The sequence below is a fragment of the Monomorium pharaonis genome, chromosome 6, assembly GCF_013373865.1.
Source record: "Monomorium pharaonis isolate MP-MQ-018 chromosome 6, ASM1337386v2, whole genome shotgun sequence".
NCBI lineage: Eukaryota > Metazoa > Arthropoda > Insecta > Hymenoptera > Formicidae > Monomorium > Monomorium pharaonis.
In genome coordinates, this window is record NC_050472.1 from 6,803,939 (window position 1) to 6,824,710 (window position 20,772).

General features: G+C 35.3%; 1 protein-coding gene across 1 annotated transcript; it reads right to left on the bottom strand.

Moving 5' to 3' along the window:
* Nucleotides 1-11,879: 11,879 nt before the first annotated feature.
* On the bottom strand, nt 11,880-18,442 carry LOC118646005. Its single transcript, XM_036288186.1, has 2 exons — nt 18,374-18,442; nt 11,880-14,200 (listed from the first exon to the last, which is right to left on the bottom strand). Exon 2 carries the CDS (start codon nt 14,019-14,021, stop codon nt 12,459-12,461), a length of 1,563 nt encoding a protein of 520 aa, XP_036144079.1. The 5' UTR covers nt 14,022-14,200; nt 18,374-18,442; the 3' UTR covers nt 11,880-12,458.
* Between the last annotated feature and the right edge of the window lie 2,330 nt (nt 18,443-20,772).

The following is a 20,772-nucleotide window of genomic DNA, read 5'->3' on the forward strand; positions in this document are numbered from 1 at the left end:
AGAAACTGTATTCTTCGAGAATATTCTTCGAGCACCTAAATAAAAAAAGAGGATGCTAAACTGCTCCTCAAACTTGATCGAGGTCAATAATGTAGTCATACACACACATATTGTGTGTGTGTACAAAATAAAACCGTATTTCTTTAGGGATAATGTACAAACAACCCAAGTAACACGTAAAGCTGCAAAACGGCTGCGATAACGTTGTTACAGTTTAAATCACAGCATTTTTGTCTAGCACAGTTATTGCCACAACATTATTGCAACGTTTTGACAATGTTGTAGCAGCAAAAATGGGACAACATTTTTAGGTTTTAAACATGTTGTTGCTGCTATTTGGCTGTACAGCTATGTTGCTATAAAAAAGTTATAATAACTTCTTTGCAGCAAAATAGCTGTACAGTCAAATAGCAGCAACAACATATTCGCAGCCGTTTTACAGCTATACATTCGCTATTTTAGTAAATAAATTAATAAGGCATAAAAATAATTTAATAAATAAATATTTTGAATATATAAATTAAGATTTAAAAATATAAATTAATTAAATTAAATTTTAATTTTAAAATTGTTAAAAAAAAAATATTTATTTAACTAGGATTGAACTTGGAATCTTCGCCTTATTAAATTGAGATAAAAAAAATTAATGTATATTATTAATTAATAACTGTAAATTACTACAACTTATACTATACAAATAATAATATTAACGCAGACGCAAATTTCTAAGTACGCTAATTACAGATCTACACACAGAGCCTTACGTACTAATTTTTAAGTCTTATAAATAACGCATGGATCCGCTTAACCATCGCTGATACATGCTAGATGTAATATAAAATTGATAGTCATGCTACTTTTTACTTTCGCTTTGGAATACAAATTACAGCCAAATTACAGCTATTTTGGTTATAATTTAGCTTTTACCAATGAACATGCTAATCGCGCGCAAGTGTGATAAACGTCTCATGTTCCACTCTCACTACGTCTCACATGGCGTACATGTAAACACGCCAATCATAGTATAATCTTCAAAAATTGATTTTTGCTGTGTAATAAACTTAACCCAAGTAACACAGTCTACCGCCTATATTAGCTGCGACAGGAAAAAAGTGATTAGTATAACCTCCCAGCTTTGTTTACAGGTATTTGGCAGCAAATGGTATTTTGCTGGATGTTTAGCTGCGAAAGTGCATAATAGCGCATAATAAAAAAGTCAAAATACTGCAACAGCTATTTGAGCTATTTTGATAGCTATGAAGTCGTTGTGACAGAAACTAAAAAAGCAAAATATAGCCACAGCTATTTTAACTATATTAATAGCTGTATAATTGTTGTGACAGCTATTAATATAGTTAAAATAGCTGTGGCTATATTTTGCTTTTTTAGTTTCTGTCACAACGACTTCATAGCTATCAAAATAGCTGAAATAGCTGTTGCAGTATTTTGACCTTTCTATTAGCTGTTAAAACGCTTTCGCAGCTAAACATCCAGCAAAATAGCATTTGCAGCCAAATATCTGTAAACAAAGCTGGGAGGATGTTATACCAACCACGTTTTTGCTGTCGCAGCTAATATAGATAGACTGTGTTACTTGGGAATATCGTGTTGAAAACTAAGATTAAAAGCCAAAAAAAGGTTAGCTCCTTTAGCTTTTTATAATTGCAAATACAGAATGATAAAAAGAGTAGTCCGAAAAAGAAATTTTTTATTCTTGGTATAAAGTCCGATTCACAGACTGATATTAATACGTGTGTACTTAAGTTTTGAAAAACTTTTCAATCTGTAAGAGAATACATACGAAATCTTGTTAATAATGCACGAATGACTCTACAGTATCGACCCCGATCAAGTTTGACGGATATTTTAGCGTCCCCTTAACGGCCCGCGTAATATGATAATTCGAGCTTGTATGCGCATCGCCGCGGCTCACGGCACCTCGGAAATTAATTCGAGCGAAAAATAAAACGAACGACACACCGCGGCGCTTTTGCTCCCGCGTACCGTAACTAGACAATGACGCAGCGTACAAACATACCCGTGTGTGCAAATTTAATCGCGCAACGGTAAAGGATATTGCGGCAGAGAAGCGAAGCGCGCATCTCCCGGATTCGTTTCCCTTCCTGCGGTGGATGCTTTTTATTATCGCGCATTGTTTCGAGTTTTATACAAACGTCGTCGACTCGCCGCCGCGCGCCAATTCGGTCCACGCGTGGCGGCTGCCGGCCTGATGGCGTTTTAATGGCGAATAATAGCGAATCGACCTCGCGAAAGCCAAAAATCCGTCCTCCTTTTTTCCATCCCTCACGTGGACGCATTAAGTCCCCCCTCGTTTAATATTAAACTTCGTCTCCTGCCCCTTCGCTCGCTTATATAGAGAGATTTTAAGCTTCTTGCGCACCGTCATGTTCCGCCAATCACCTTCCGAAACGCTCGCAGTCGCGTGTGTTCGGAGCTAATACGCGTAACTGGCGCGCGTACTTTTTCCAGGTGTGCGTACGAGTCTCCTCGCATCCTCGTCCGTAACGCTATCCCGCGATTGAATGAGGTACGAGCGAGCGACGCTGCCGCACGCAACTGCAACGTGCGTATGTATACGTGGGTATGTACACGCACGCAACACGCGGCCATCCGTCCGTCCGTCCGTTGCGTTCCTCATCCTGGCCCAGCGTTCATCGGTCTCTCGCGCGTCGTCCTCTTCCCGTTTCTTCGCCTGCCCCCTCGGGCGGTGTACATTCATCTACCTTAATAGCCGTTCGCGTACCGGAAGGTCGGCGGATAATGCTCCATAAATTGCCGGAGATTAATCCGACTTTACGGCTGCCCTCTCTCTCTCTCGTCCGGCGCGCATCCGCGTCGATTTGAGCTCCCAGGACCAAGTGATACCAGGTGCGCGCGCGCGGTGTGTAAGTACCCTCGCAGCGTCTCTCTCTCTCTCTTCTTCCGGATGATCCGGGGATAATTCGATCGCGTACACTGCGATGTCTCGGAAATTTCTCCGCTCCCGCGCCGGAGAGATGCCGGAAGATCTCCTCCGCGCCTCGACGAAGGCGACGAAACGCAAGAGCGGGAAGGCGAAAATTACTATTACTTGGGTCGGTCTTCTCCTCCTCCTCCTTCTCCTCCTCGTCGAATGACGACACGCGGAGCATGCGCGCGGTAGTTGAATTGCGTAACGGTATAATAATCCGTAATAAAGTTGTAAGATGAAGAAAGAAGAGGAGGGGGAGGGAAGGGGAATGCGTCTTTACATCGTTTCGTAAAGACCCTTGACAATTTGGGGGAAGCATACCTGGCGGTTCTCGAACGGATTTTCCCCTGCGCCGCGCCACGTATTATAGGCACCGGCAGGCACACAGAAAATTGTGGCTCGCGCTGACGCTCGCTGGGTTATAACGGTACGCGACTCGTTTCTGCGCGAATACCATTTGATTTGACATCAGAGACCCGCGCTGCTAGTATGCAAAGGCAATTTTATCCGTATTCATCGTAGTGAACTGTAATAAAGTCTCATTTGAATCGGGCATACAACGTGACTCCATTTTACGGCGATTTCATTTTCCTCCGCGTAACTGTATTTTGTTTAACCATTTAGAGAAACGCACGGCCTCAACCGTTGCCATATTAAAACGCTCGAGAAACGCGTGCCCGGCGCGTCGTATATCGGCCGGCAATTATCGCGGACTGACAGCGACGCTTTCGTGCCCGCCGCGCCTTTTTGTTTTATTTTATTTCATTTTATTTAATAGCAGAGGATCCACCCGAGTGTCCGACGAGAAACTCGGCAGTTTTCCCGAGCGATGAATGCTCGAACGATCCGATAAGGAGGTTCTAACTGTGAGGAGCCCCGTGGAAATTCCCGTCTCTAAATAGCCGGTCTACATCGCGGCGCTGCAAATATTGCGGCGGATAATAATTATCGTCCCTCACGCGCGAGCAATTATAAATCCGCGATGAAACGCCCCGCGTGAAACGAGGGCGCGGTTTGTGGCACGTCCCTAAAACGCGGTATGCGGCACACACCGCAGGTTCCAGTCGTGGTGAAATTGATTGAGGAGGAAATATCTTCTCTTTATCCGCGTTACCGTTATCGAATCTCGCGCAAATATATTCGCTTTACTCTCGAAGGAAGACACATCGCCGAAGAGGTTCGCTGAATCTTCCAATGCCGCTCGTATCTTTACGTATCAAGGGGGAGGGGGGGAGGGGGGGGGAGGGGGATAGGATGCTTCGATGCGACCCGTCACGTAATATCTGCCGTAATATCTTCTCAGGGGGCTCGTGGTTATTAGAGACAGCCGCCTCCGACGTTCCGTTCGCGGAATGCACAAACGCGAGGTGACAGCAATTATCGATCCGGCGGAAACGTCAGTCGCGTGGAAACTTCTGAACAATTGACCTCTGCCCCTTCTCCTTGCCCCTCCGCAATTTTTGATTCCCCGAACGAACGGCCGGACGGACGGACGGACGCGCGTGGCGCGTCGCGCGGGCTTCGAGCGATAGGACGGGGATAATTACGGTCCGATCTCTAATTGAGACGCCAAGCGTGCCTCGACGATCTTTGACGAGCCATGTAAATTAGATGAACGAAATTATAGTAATCGCACGTGTGCCGTGCGTCGCGGTGAAAGGTTTTAGATTAATTTTAAATTATCCTTCGTATGAATAAACGCGTGATACAGAGATGTGCATCCTCGAGTCTCTCCGATTGTGCGCGTGGGTCTACGGTTTTCCGACGTAACGCAACATCTGTTCGTAATGATAAAATCGGTAAACATGCCTGTCTGATTATTTTCACCTGAAAAAAAGAAAAGTGTTAGGAACGACTTGAGAGGCTCCAGAGAGCTATTACGAAAGACGAAGATAACACTTAATGTAGCGAGCATGTAAAGTCCCGCACGAATGTGTCAGACCCGCATGTGCAGGTGACTTTTTTTATAGATACGCTAATTTCGCTAATTATTTATGCAAAATGTTTTTTGGTCAAAACAACGTATCCAAAGAATTTGGTAAATTGTCGCTTATTCCTATTTAGTTATTGCCACAAAATAGAATACCGAAAATTCCGTGCTGCAAAATTATTAAAAATAAAATACTTAGTAAACAATGTTCATTTAAATAATTATAAAATTTTTTTAAACAGTACAAAATAAAAGACAAACAAATGTTTCGATTGGTTCAGGCCATCGTCAGTTATGATTAACGTAAAACATGAAATCACATGTTTTGATGTGAAAGATAAGGTTGATTTCTAACCTCATTATTGTTTTATTTGTTTTTAATTATTTAGAACATTGATGTTAATTTTTATATTTTATTAAATTTATTAATTTTATTAAATAATTTATTAAATTAACTTAATACGGAACTCATGTAACAGAAAAACAGCTTTTTTAGTTTTATTAAGTTTTAAGCTTGCAGAAATATTATTGCGTAATGATTACGGTTTGTTTTCTGGCTTTCTAGACCAAACAAATACCATTGTACTTTAGATTTTATTCATTAATATGTAACACGGTATTTAGGCGTAATTATTGCCACATCCTGCAAAGGGATTTGCGAGCTCGCTGAGCGCAAAGTTCCGTTCCTCAAATATTTTATGACTCGGCGTTCTAGCGGTACCCTTAGGTGCCTTGAAACTTTTAGGCTGATTCTTTTCGGATTCCGTACCCGTCCGTTGAACGGTATTTTCATTATAGCCTGATTCAATATACTATATGTAGTATGTACATTATTCTCCTAAAGTTTCGCATTTGTTCCGGTAAAATTTCCGGATTTCAATCTTAGGGAACGCCGACGGCGTTATGAATTTCTGAGAATCTGTTAAGACGCAATATGTACGCTCGTGATATAATCAAGTTATGCACGACATAAAATCTTATAATCGCTGTTCAGTTTTAGAAGATAGATTGTATCATTAGCGAAACATCGTGTACAGGCTATCACGCGCTAATTTACCATCCTACGCTATTTTTTTCTATTTACACCCATTTTCTTCATTACCTTATGTTAATGGGGTTACATCAACGAGGAAGGAAGTTTCTGTTTCTGACTGACTAGCACTTATCCGCCGTAATCCATGTAGAACGGCGAGGATCATTTGCATAGCACCCTGTTTGCAGGAGGATCGCAGTTCGTTAACTGACATCTCGCGATCTAAGACATGAACGGGGGGCGTGCGACCAGAAAGCAATTATTTACATCGTTAAGATTGCGAAACAATCGAATAATTTGCCGGTAAAAAAAATGGAGGAGGTGCCGCTGTGTTCGCGCGGAAGCCTTCCGTGCGAAAGTTGCAAATTTCTTATCATCCTTCCGACAATAAATCCGTTCCGTGCCGTCGGATGTTATGAAATAAATGTATTGTTAGAGCTCTCATTAAACACGAACGCTCTTAAAATCCTATTTAATCAAATTCAAAAGACTTTAGGGTGGGAAAAATGCGCCTGAAAATGTAATTAAAAAAAAAAAAGAAAAAGATGCCGTATGCTGTATTCGATATTTCTGTATGCGCGGACTAAAACGGTACCACCTTGCCGAATTAAAATATTGCAAAAAATAACTCCAGAAACTCTGTCTGTTAATGCTAATATCAAACTTTGCGATTATACGTTGAACGAAAACAGGAAGGCAAGGAAGACGCACTACCATAAGAATGAGATGCCTTAATACGTTCTATCGCAGGGCGATTCTTTTGTTTCGTATAATCGCGGCTTGCAAATTGAACCTTGATCTTGAATTGACTGTTAAAGGCGATGAGTTAATCTCGCCCTTTCGCGAGAGATGCTAATCATTGGATACACCGTTCCATTGAAACCGACTATCGTAAGAATCTTAATTTATTCGCGGATTTCTTTTTCACTTACTGAGAAAATTGATGCCTGATCGACTTATGATTTTCCAATTGCTATTCTATGCAATTTTAAACAAGAGATAAAATAGTTATAGATAATTTTGACTCCGGTTGCGGTCGTGGAGCTGTACGCTACTCATATCGCGCGAGGCGCCAATTAGGAGCAAGCTACGATCACGAGTTCATCTTGATTACGAACGGGCGACACGGCGCGGCGTCGCCCGGAAAATAATTGCGGGTTTTACGCTGAACGTTTGATTGTCGCCGGTGCGCGAGGACCCGCGACGCGTGTGACCACGACGAATCGGGTACCGTAATCGTCTTTTGTTACGGTGGGACGCGTGGCTTCGATAAGTATACACGTTATTGTCCGCGAGCGTGTGCGCGTGCTCGGAGCGGTACGCACACGCACGGGGCTTCTCAATTAATAAAAGTACTGTAAAAAAACGGGATCGCGATAGTAATTAAAGCGCGATACGGAAGCTACTGCTCCGCCGAGCTCCGCAGCGCAGAGCCGGCAGGGAGGCGAGGAGAATGCGAGAGGTGAATCGCGGCGAGAAAGAAAGAGAGTGCGCGCGCGAGTGTGTGTGGTGATACATTGCATAAAAAACAGAAAGAGAAAGAGAATAAAAGATAAAACAAGGAGGGAAGAGAAGAGGAAGAGAAGAGTGGACACCAGTTACGCTTCATGCCAATTTAACTCGGTCTGGACGCACGACGACGACGACGACGGGAACGAGAATGAAGAGAGGAGAGAGAAAGGGAGGAGAAAAAAAAGGAAAGGGAAAGAAGTGCGAGAGAATGGAGAGAAATGGTCGCGCGTCGCGAATTGCGATTTATGAACTCTCGTGGTGACGTAACTCTTACACACGTCGCTTTAACACCTCTCCTGGCGATGTTTTCATTATCGATCGAATGCAATTTATTGGCCTGTATCGACACGAAGCTGCATAAGGGAAGGTTTGTTTCTGAAAGATTGCTCGCGCTAAATGCAGGAAATTGCAGGGGAATTGTGTACGCGGAGGGTGTAATTTACTCTGAAAATCACGATAATCGTAGAATTGAAGAACTTTACATCTTTAATAAAATTCAAACAAATTATTTTATAATTTAAATCTTAAACTTTACTAAAACTCTTCAAAGTCCATTTACTAAAGGTAAATTCTAAGAGAATATTCTCCGCGTAGGTGTAGACGGCAGAGAATTGAAGTCTAACTGAATTTACAGAAACAGAGGTACAAAATTTACATCTGAATTGTTACGCTATTTTATAGACGGTAAACATAACGTATCGTCGTGTGTCATTCCAAACGGGGGGAAGGAAGGGACGCACACGCGGAAGCGACACAAGTGTGCAAATCGGCGATGGAGGAATGACACGGAAAGTTGGAAACAAACAGGAAGAGGAGCGGAAGGTATATACGGAAAGGTAACGAGCGACGAGCGTGCGAGAGTAAACCGGATGGCGAAACGACTTTTTGAGCGAGTAAACACAGTCACACGCGACACTCGAGCACAAAACGGTACCGTTTTTTTTCCTCGCCTTCTGCGTGCTACTCATTTAAATAAGATTTATCTTCGCGCACGTCAGATGAGAGATTGCATGACGCTGCGGCGCAACCTCGTCATTAATTGACACGATTATTTTCCCGGGCGCGGTGGTGTACGTTTCTTTTCACGAAAAAGAAAAAAAAAGAAGGAGGAGAAGCTCGGGAGCACGTCGTATGCGCGTAAGGAGACGAGAGGGGAAAAAAGGGACGTCGTCGTAAACGAAAGTTATACAGGCGCATTAAAACCCGCGGGATAAGCAGATCGGATTAATTTGCATCTTAATGCAATTTAATATTTGAAATTATTTATTTTACATGTATATTTTTGTCTTGATATGCTACGCGTGGAATGCGCTTTGCCGCGGTTAACGCCGGAGAGATAAATATAAAACACCGAGTTTCTCTAACGGGTTAATTTATCAGCGTGGCAGTGTCAATGAAATCCCAACAAAATTACTTTTTTTAAAAAAAAGGTATTAAAAAACGCCAAGTATACGCGCTCAAGAAACGCCTGCAAAAACCTATTCTTGTACAAAATAATTTTAATTTGGCATTACAAATATATGAAATTTTAATAAAATTATTTTTTCCTAAAAAGAACAAAAAATATATTTTATCTACAAAAGTAATGATATGAAAAAAATGCGCCAACTATAAAAATGGATGTTTATACGAATTAGAACATCTACTTTTACAAATACTTATTTGTTCAAGTATTACAAATAAATATTTTCTCTAATTCGTATGAACATCCATTTTCATAGTTGGCGCATTCTTTCATATCATTACTTTTGTAAAGAAAATATAATTTTTGTTCTTCTTTGGGGAAAAGATAATTTTATTAAAATTTCATACATTTGTAATGCCAAATTAAAATTATTTTGTACAAGAATAGGTTTTTGCAGACGTTTCTTGCACGCGTATATTTGGTGCTTTTTTATACCTTTTTTTTAAAAAGGTAATTTTGTTGGGATTGTATATACAGTGTACATACATTGGACATCCATAATGTAAAAAAATATACTGTATATACTGTGACATACAAAAAAAATATATAAATGTACATAAAATATCTTGTAGATATACATTATTTGTATATTCAACCGAGATTACGGCGTAAATATACATATAGCATATATTTCATGTATATTCTATGTATTTACATAAAATGTATTTACATGCGATATACGCTGTCGTAGATACATTTATGGATATATGTAGGATATTGTATGAATCGTACGTAACATCTGTATTCCAATAAACATTAGAACATTCTATACATATATTATGTACATACATATATGGATATTTCATATTCTATGTATATAAAGAATGTGAAAAGTATTCCTTTTTACTACCACTGTTACGTGGCGTAGCAGTTTTTACCCTTCTCGTGAACAAAGTGCACTTTCTAATAAATAAAAAGGATATATCTCAGTAGGTGAGATCGGTCCCGGCCATCCTCCTCTGCGTTTAATTATCGTGCCATCTCTCTTTCAGAGAGCGCGGAATCATATTGGAGAGAGGAGAACAAAGATATTGTGTGTCCTCAGCCACGTGCGGCAGATCGGCCGGCTTCGAATCTCCTTGGGTATATATTATTTTCTACTTTCGGTATTTATTTCGTATATCTCGCGTATTCGCGTGAAGAATTTCGCGAACTTGTCGCGAGTCCGAGATCTCTTCCCTCGCCTGAGCGGCCGCGGACAGTCACCTTGTATCGTGCATTGTACCAAATCATTGTCGAAAAATATTTTGTATCGTGTAGATAAAGTCGAGTCAACTATCATTGTATTATACCTTGTAACGGTTGGAATTATATTGAGAACCTTGAATACTGAGTATCGTAAAGTACTTTCAAGTCGTACCGCATTATCGTATGTCGTGGTAAAGTCCGAATAATTATCACGTGTGTCTCGAAAATTCTCGAGGAGACTTGCGTATTGGCGTGTAGTGACTATCAAAATTATCGGAAAGTATGAAATAAGAACCGCTGTAATTAACTGGCTGTACGAACTTATCGCGTATCTGAATTTCTCTGTACCGCGTACTATATTATTTCCAATCCTGTATATTCTTACGAAATATATATTTACATGTTTTCTATAATTTAATCGCGGTGTCCATTTTGTGCGAAATGCTTCCTCTCTTCGGCTCTACGTTATAGAAAGACCCGCCCCTCTACCGCTGGCCAACCGAAGCATATCGTGTTATTGTGGATGATTAAGCATTAGTGAATTTTGTGTGGTGCAAAGTACCGCGCCTGGCGCCCATTATCGAGATTTTCGGAAATTAGTAGAGATATAAACTTATTACGATGCCGAGTAACGTCTGAATCCATTTTCGGCACGCCTCTCTGACCTACCGCGGGATCGAAGGGTAACGTTGTCGTCAGAATACATAATGTATATTTCAAGAATGTGCAATTTACATTCATAATATGTACATAGGATATATTCCGAGGATATACATTACTCATTCATGGTATGTACATGGAATATACTCAAAAATTGCATCTGATCCCGCGAAGAGTTACGACAGCATTCCCCCTCAATAATGTCTCAAAACCCACGGGGCACAACAGTTCAATAGACATAATTAGTTTGCATAAAGAATTTTCTGTATAGTTTTAATTTTTCTTAAAAAAATATAATTTTATTTGTTATATGTATATGAATAAATTGTGGATCGCTTATCGGTCTGCATGGGGTCTTAGCGATGAAAATAATTTTTTTATTAAATTAAATTTTTTAGCTTTATCTTAAACTGCGCGCTAAAAGGTTTCGTCAGAAACACAACGTCTTTCTCGATGCACTGATGTAAACAACAAGTTAAAGTAAAATAAACTTTTTTTTTTATTTTAACTTACTGCAGTTACTAAGCAGAAACCTGTTGGCACACAGTTCAAAATAAAGCTAAGAAATTTAATATAATAGAAAAATTATATTCATTACTAAGATCCAATGCAAACCGATAGGCAATCCACAATAATTCATTGATATGTTTACTTTGCTTGATATAATTAATGTACTAATAATGTTTATTCATTATAATATTTTGATATAATATTACCTTTAAGAATTAAAATTTTTAACCGTTGTTTTATTAAAACTATCATATTGTGCTCTTTTGATGACTGTTACGTAAAATATTATAATAGAAATATTACATTTATTAAAATTTAAATATTTAATTTTTTAAAAAAGATTAAATTATTGCAATATATAAGCAAGGTTATTATTGTTTCACACATAATAAGTCAAAATGAGTGAATGTAACGGATAAAAGAGAGAAAAAGCCAAAATAAGACTCTATGGATGTGAGGTCGGAGACATCGCGTACGGACGAGAACAGAGATAACGCAAAGAAATTCGTAAGGGAGAAAAAGCAATTATAAAAATTTATACATAATTTTGTAATTAGTTTTCTTTATTATTCTCTTGGTGACAAAATAATGTCATTTTTTCTCTCACTCAGCTGTTCCCAATTTTATTGCTTGTTTTATTAATACATTTTATTTTTTATTTTATAATTAATCAGTTTTATAATCAATATATTACATTCATTATTAAACGATTTATACTCGACGTCTTTTTGTGCAATTTATGCGTTTATTTGTGTTGTGACGGTGGTTGTAGAGGTGAGGCTAGAAGTAAGATTGTAAGAATAAAAATGCTTCTTATATGTCTTCTCATCTTACTTCTGGCCCGTATTATTTTTTTATAATGATTTTTTATTGATAAATCAAGTATTGTTGCACAACATTACGCGGTCTGTTTCTTATCGTTAGTACCTGTTTGACTAAAACACATCAGGCTTGTAAAAAAAATGCCAATGCAATTTTATATTTATTTAAATACTTTATATTTTATACGTATTACATGTGTATTTTTGTACATATGTATGTGTATTCTGACAGTTACCGCGTGATATAATGCTTTCACGTTTACAAGAACTTTCCTTGCAACCCGCTCCCCATTCGGAGCTCCACAGTTAGAACTTCTCTTTATTTCTATTGTTTTAAAAGCAGTTTAAAAAGCAGTTTTAGAAGTAATTTAAGGAGCAGTTTTACGAGTAATTTTGGAAGTAGGTTTACGAGAAGATGTAGGAGTAATTTTATGAACAGTTTCAAGAGTAGTTACATGGCCAGTTTTACGAATTGTTCCAGTAGCAGTTTTTAGAGCAGTTTTAGGAGTTTTAGAAGCAGGTTTCGATGTAGTTGGAGAGGCAGTTTTAGGAGCAGTTTTACGAATTTTAGGAGTAGCTCCAGTAGCACGTTTAGGAGGAGTTTGAGAAGCAGGTTTAGATGTAGTTGCAGAGGCAGTTTTAGGAGCAGCTTGAGCTTTTTCTTGTTCTTTACCTGTGTGACATAAATCTCTTTTTGTTTTAATTTCCAATACTGGGAACATAGTTATTACAAGAGGCTCTGCACTATTGTTCTTTTCATCACCTCTATGATGCCCTAAAGATACATGGACTTTTTCGATTTGTAATTTATCACGTTTTTTTTGTCCATTATGCCATATGCTTCCTGTAGGAAATGAGACACCGTTTTCAAATAATTGTGAAGCTGGTACACCGATTTCTACATACAATTTTTTGTTAAGAAGAACTAGTGCTGCTTGACCCCCTACTGATAGCAATGCTCTACGAAGGACATAGTTTTGATCTTCTTCTGACCGAAAAGCAGTTTTTTCTTCACATTTATTTTTTTTACTATAAGCTTCGACACCATTGCTTTCTCTTTCTACATGCCCGCTTCTAGCATGGCCTTTTTTCAAATCTGAAATTAGTGGGTTCTTAGGATCATCTGCGCAGAACTTGCCTTCTGAATTGTTCAGAATCTGTTCAGCTTTGTCTACTGTAGATGGTATGTATCTTTTTGAGTATCCATCTCTTGTGAGAAAGTCTTCAAGATTTCCAAATGTAGATGCAAGGATATATTTGTGACTAGTTAGATCTTTTATATATGTACGATATTCACGAAGTTTCCCTTCAGTACATCTTATTAATTTGTCCGCTTTAAAGATTGGGTAAATAAAAACTATATGAGGCTTTGCATTTTTTATTTTTCGTTTATTTATATGATGTCCTAATGTTAATTTGATATGATCGATTTCTGAATCATACATCATCATGTGTCCCGAATACCAATAGCTTCCTTTAGGAAATTGGAAATCTTGTTGTTTTAATTTTGAAGCAGATATTTCTACTGTTAATATATCTATATTGTCAAGTTTATGTAGTGCTTTTTGACCCGATTTTGATAGCAATGCCCTATGAAGAACATAATCTTGGTCTTTTTCTGTCTGAAAAGCAAATACTCCCGAACATTTATTTATCCTAGTATAAACTTCGACACCTCCATTTCTTCCTTCTACAACATGCTTCTCTCTAGAATGACCTATTAGATCAATTAGATCTTCCTTAAGATCTTCCTTAACATCACCTTCGCCTTTTACGTTCTCTGAATCTTCCAGAAGCTGTCTAGCGTCTTCTTCCTGACTGTGTGCTGGGTATCTTTTTGAGTACCTTTCTTCTTCGCGACTTTTTCTCGAACTTTTAGGTTCGTGTCCGTTTACACCGCCAATCATAAGGAATACTCCTGCATTGCCCATCGGAATTTTGTCTAACCATTTGGCCAAATTCTGAAAATTGTCCTTTAGTTTTAACACAGTCCATTTACGAAGTTTTAATGTATCTTGCTCAATTTGAGAACCGATCACCGAAAAAAGGCAGCTGTTTAAATCAATAGTGACGTTGTCGGGATCTTTGCTACCTCTTAGGGTCCAGTGACCTAGAAAAGGATTTAGAAAAGTTGAGATAGAAATTAAAATTTATTCAAGACTTTTATGTGTAAAATGTTGACTTAAAAATATTTAATGAAAGGTAATGTCTTTATTCCCAACCATGCTTCTTCTACCGATTACTTTGACGGGAAACGTTATTAACAAAACTGCTGATTCATCAACATGTTTATTAGTGGAGTGAAAAAATTCCGTAATTCGTGCAGTACGAAAGGATTGTAACGTGCAGAGTAAGTACAATAATAACATATATATTTTTCGCATTTCTTGCTGCACGTCACTATCCACGCGTATTCTTAAAAGTGAGGTATTTTTAAGAATAATCGGTCGCGTAAATAATACGTATTTTGTTCAAAATCCGTTGTAAGGGATAATTCAAGTGCTAAATAGTTTGTTATTAACACTTTGCCATACTTATTTGGAAACAAAAATCTGTTGGAAACTGTCATTTTCTTTATTCATTCGATGGTTAAAATTAGATAAACTAATATTGATTGTTTGATATCATTGAATTAAAATAAGATAATTATTTTCATGATTTACGTGTATTTCTTATGTTCATCGTTGATCTATGTTTATTTTTATGTTTTGTTCTTGAAACTTTCGCCTTACATACTCTGAAAAAAGATGATCGATCATGAGGACATGTCCGGTCATAATCCGGTACAGCTGGTCAATAAAGGGGACACGCACTAACGCGATTTTATTCGTCTGTATCTAAAGAATATTTGACAAAATAGATTAAATCTGTGATTTTTGAAATGTGTATGGATTAAACTATCCACCAGTATGAAACTATTTATCAAATTTATTTTCAAGCCATTTTTTTGTTGAGTCGGCCTTATAGGCATCGGAAATAGGGACATTAACCTTATGATACATGTAAGAGAAAAAAAAGCTAAAACACTTTATAAAATTGCCAATTTTTGATAATTGATGATATTATATAAGGATAAGGATTACATTACATGACGATAAGGATACCAAATATGAGATACTCAACTATTTTACAAATACGAATACTTTTTTTTTCTAAATATTACTCTCATGTTAATAACTGAAAAGTGCCCAATTTTGTGTACGCGCATAGTATACATGTATGGCTATGTGAACAAAAGTTTTGTTTGCGTCACTTAGCAAAATGTTTAATATGTTTCTTAAAAGTTCTATAAATAACACAACCTATGTGTCCAGTTGAATAGAGTAAAATTTGTCATTAAGTTTGTAAAAAAGGGTAGAGTGAGTTTGTGCAAAATTAAGCGGCAAAAAGATATGCGTATACAGAAAATAAGAAAGGAGATAAAATGAGAAAGGAGTAAATGGAAAGAATAAAAAAAAGTTAAGGACAGACTGTAGAGAAGTTAAATAGACAGGTAGGTTGATGTGGGAAGTGCAGTAGACGATTGAAAAAGCGGGGAAAGAAAAGACCTTAGATCACTTAGCAGGCACAGTGACATATATATCTCATATACATAATATCAAGTATCATACATATACGTTACACATACTACAGAATAACAGCAACAAATTATATCTCTGATCCATTTAAGATATATAACAAAATGCTTTAAATATTATATTTATGATATGTAAATGTGCTAATACAGCGATGAAATATATATGTTTTAAATATGTTGAACCCTGCATAAAATATCTTATTCAAAAATAGTGTTCTCCATTCACAAAATTTTATTGGAAATTCTGCTTTGCAAAAATCTCGGATTGGATTGTGGCCAATACGTATCAGTGCAATATTGAAAATAGAACCATAAAATTTTGTATGCCTCTGAATCCGATAATAATTAGCAGAAGAAGTGAATCTTTTTTAATGCGAAGGTTCGCATTTATTTGAATGCTTATTACGATTGAATGCGAAAAATTCAATTGAATATCTCTTAAATAACTTTTGAATTCTTCGCATTCAATCGCAATAAGAAGCATTCAAATATCTTTTGAATATCTTCTGAATTCTTCTGAATTCTGCTTTTTGACAAAATGTCAATGTTTTTCAATATTTTTCAATTTGACGTTTTATGCAGGGAAGATGCGTAATCTTCGAATTACATGCGATGCTGCCAGATTTGATGATTTGGTACCGAACCGCGGCTGTGGAAAGGAAGAAGCTCTGTAGGCAAAAACGGTATTGCAGACTCAGTGAACGCTCATATATGATTCTTGCCTTTTGTTTTTTTTCCCTCCACACCTGCGACTCGGTGTCGAATCCTCAAATCTGTCGATACTGATTACGTGTACATTTTAAATACGTAATAAGTAATGTTTATTTAACATTAATTTATGTTTACTTATTTACGTTAAACTTATAGATTTGTGTGTGTGCGTGTGTGCGTGTGTGTGTGTGTGTGTGTATTATTAATTTAATCTTCTATCTTTGAGAGGATGCTGGAGTTGTCTGTTTTAACGACAACTCTAACATCCTCTCAAAGATAGAATTAAACACTATTTATCTTTTTATACACTTGGCTTATAATTGATTTCATAGAATTGCAAATCCTTCTCCAGAATTAAAATATAGACAATAACAAACCCTGCTAGATACAATTTTCTTTAAAAACTAAGAAAAAATTAGAAAATTATACTTTTGTGCAGACATCTCGTAACTTTCATCTTCAATACTAAGTTTTAAAGACCCTTTACATACAAAATAACTTATGCAAGGTTGTCATTATAGGAAAGAATAATAATGTGTTTTCAGAACAGCTAAAAGCTTCTGATATAAGAGAAAAATGTCCATGAAAATTTCATGTGTGTGTGAATGCGGATTTGGTAGAAGTCAATAAGTAGAGTAATATGAACAAAATTTCTTTGGTTCTCAATATAAAATCTAATTCATAGATTAATATTAATATGTGTATTTTAATTTTGGAAGAAATTTTCCAAATCTATAAAAAAAAGAAATATGTACAAAAACTCATTAATAATGTGCACGATAGATTCTTCCTCAATCAAGTTTGAAAGGTAGTCCAGCATCTTCTTAATTGCTTTAAATTTTATAATGTTAAAATTTAATTTTTTTTTATATTGTTGGTTAAGTATTAATATTCAATTTTTAGTAATTTTAATGTATCTATAAAGAAAATTTGCGTAAACATCATTTAACAGTAATATATATATATATATATATATATATATATATATATATATATATGTATATTTATATAAAATCTTTGTAAACATAAATTCAAAATACAGCATATCCTTAATTATGGATATAACACGAATGTAAACTAAAAAAAAATAGCGTATTATTCTTTCAAAAAGTGGATGACTACGTAGTTCTATGGTGTAAAAATATAAGGAAAAATATAAGGTGAAACATTACGCATAATAGCAGGAAGAACCAATCAAAAATTAAAACCAAAATTTGCGCTAAATTCAAACATAATATTGACAAACAAAACATACGCATACATAAAAAAACATACACACAAAAAAACATATGCATACACGATTTGGGGCAAGTTACCGATTGGTTCGCCATTAATATGAACGAGTGCGCATCTACGATTCCACGGGGATGTTTCACATTATATCTTTACATCATGCGTAGTTTTACGTGTACGAAAAATGGATGTGATGGTGCTGCGAATTAGCACAATTTTCTTAATCATTAGATCACCAGTGTAATTGCTCTCATTTTTCTCACTGTTTGCAACATTGCTACAACGTAGTTACTAATGTTCTGTGCTGTATGGGACTTAATTGATGACTAATTTTGGATAATAAATTAGTATAAATTTTGTTTTTTTCCAAAATAACCAAACATTTTTAAATAGCTTGAAAATATGTTTATAAATATTTAGAAATTCTCTAAATCACTATAATGTTTATGAATATTTAGAGATTTTCTAAATCACTATAAATAAATTAACATTAAAAAATTTTTTAATTACTATAAATAAATAAAAAATGAAACACGAGTAACTCAAGTTCGTACAGATAATGTGTCATTTTTTACGTAATCATTAATGTGAAAAAAAGACTTGTGGTAAAAGTTTGTTTTGAGAGAGAAGATAAATTATTTTTTCAATTTTATTTTAATTGGATTAAAACGTAACTGTTTTAAATTAAAATCAATCATAAAATTTTATAAATCAGAACAACTTTATTCATTTCTTTTTGAAGTTATTTAATTAATAACTTACCAATTTGTTCAGAATTGTTCGTGTGATATTCAATATCTATAGATGGTCCCAATTTTTTTTTCCAATGATTTTATTTAAATTACCATTAGCATTCCATATATTAATGCGTCTTTTAAGTATGTTACTCAGAATAGCAATGTGTATTAAACTAGCTGGTCCATAGTTTTCCAAATCTTGTATAATGTCTTTTACATATTTAATTTTGTGCATTTTGTTCTTATTTTTATAATTACGATAGTCGCTGATTAATTGAATTATATGCATCTCTCTATTGCGTTTTCTTAACTTTATTAGTTATTTTTGATTATTTAATTAATTTTAGAATTTAGAGAATCATGTGTCTATTGTTGAATTGTATAATAGTTTTTTTCAGTTTTAATATTTATTTCGTCTTCGTTATATATCAGCTTCTATATATCTAGAATAGATTAATATAAAATTTTTTTATAAGCATTAAAAAATTTTTTTTTAATTTTGAAAAAATTTGAAATTTTGAAAGAAATGCAGAAATATAGATAAAATACATAAATATTAAAAAATTAAATAAATAATGCTGTTCATAAAAAAAATAAAACATTATATTGTAAAAAGAAATAGATTTTAGAAGAAAGTTACCAAAGTAAAAAAGAATTGTGTTATTAAAATAGTCAATTATTTTTAAATAAATCTTTGATTAAACAATTAAGGATTAGTAGTAAAAAACGACTCTTTCTTATAATATTGGTAAGACTTATAAGTTTGTATCATTTTGTTGCAATAAATTCATTTGTGATTTACGTTGTTAAAATTTGTTGCTGATAATCTAAAATTTAAAATAATTTGGTTTTAAATGATTAATAATTTAAGAGAGAGAGAGAGGAAGAAAGGAAAAGAGGGAGAGAATGAGATAAAGAGAGAGAGAGAGAGAGAGGGAGGGGAGAGACGGACAGACATGCAAAATTTAAATTATAAAAATATAAAAAATCAAGATAACATTAAAATACCTGATCGGTAGCTTATACAAAATCTATTACGTTATCTTATAATTTCAACGAAGATTTGAATTAGTAGTAATATCCATTTCTTATTATGAAAATGGATTTTTACTATAAATTTTGTTTATCTAGATGACATAATGAGATATCTACCACAAATTTTGTTGTTTTATAATTGTTTTTCTGACATTTGCTACATATATGATTTTTCGTTGCTCATTTTATAATCGATTTTTTATAAAAGATCGATACATTTAATATCAATTTTTTTAAGTTGAATTCCAAGTTTGTTTCTTACCGTTAGAATTTTATAATAAATATAAAATTAATTAATAATTAAATATTAATTAAAAGTAATACTTTGATATGCATGTAAGTGCTAGTGTACATCGATTATTTGACAAAAAATTTGTAAAGTTAGGCCTTGTTTAATTACCTTGTTTTCGACTCTCTCTGCTCTTTGCTTTAACTGAGAGAAAAGTAAATTAATTAGGGCCACTTGCACCAAACTCTGATTAACTTAATCGTTGATTATTCCATAGGAATTAACCAATCGCATTTGTTAATTTTGATTAACGACAAATACGATTGGTCAATTCCAATGGACTAATCAACGATTAAATTGATCAGAGTTTGGTGCAAGTGGCCCTTAATGATTTAACAAATTGTCTTATTGCGGGCTGCTAACAAAAAATGTACTTAAAGGGATACTAAACTGCTTTGTTTTATCATTAATTTTCGGACACCGAAATCTTTTTATTGATTGCATGGAATTGAAAATCCTTCTCCAAAATTAAAATACAGATAATAACGCGGTGCGCTGCGATCAATTTTATAGGAAAAACGAAAGAAAGTTAGAAAATTATAGTTTTGCTATCGACTTCTGTAGTCGACTCGTGAAAACATTGGCTGCGAATAAAAGTTTTAGACTTTGTACGAATAAAATAAACATGGAGCGCACTTGGCATTTCAGCAAAGAACAATACTGTGCTTTTAAAATGAGCCTAGGAACCTTAGAAAGAAAGTTTTCGGGGTTTAAAAGGATCCTATCTGTTTTATCGTCAGAATTGTACAATTTGTTCCAATGTACAACTTTTTATTGCATTTACAGAATTAAAAATTCTCCACAATTAATTCTGGAAAAGGATTTCTAAATCTATAAAAGAAATACATACAAAATTTTGTTAATAACGTGCCTAAATAACTCTACATTATTATCGACCTCGATCAAGTTTGACGAGCAGTTTAGCATTCTCTTAATATAATATTTGCTCTTAATTTGCTAATAACAACAGTCTTGATTGAATTATAATGTTGATATTGCAGCAGCATATATTATTGTATTGAGGAATCTTTTTAAAAAAAGGTAAAGAAGGCAGCAAATGTATGTGTGGGTTTCTAAAAAAAAGTTATTATATTAGGTAA

Excerpts from the sequence above, each read along its gene's own strand:
- LOC118646005 (XM_036288186.1), bottom strand. The coding sequence starts at position 14,021 with ATGGGCAATGCAGGAGTATTCCTTATGATTGGCGGTGTAAACGGACAC.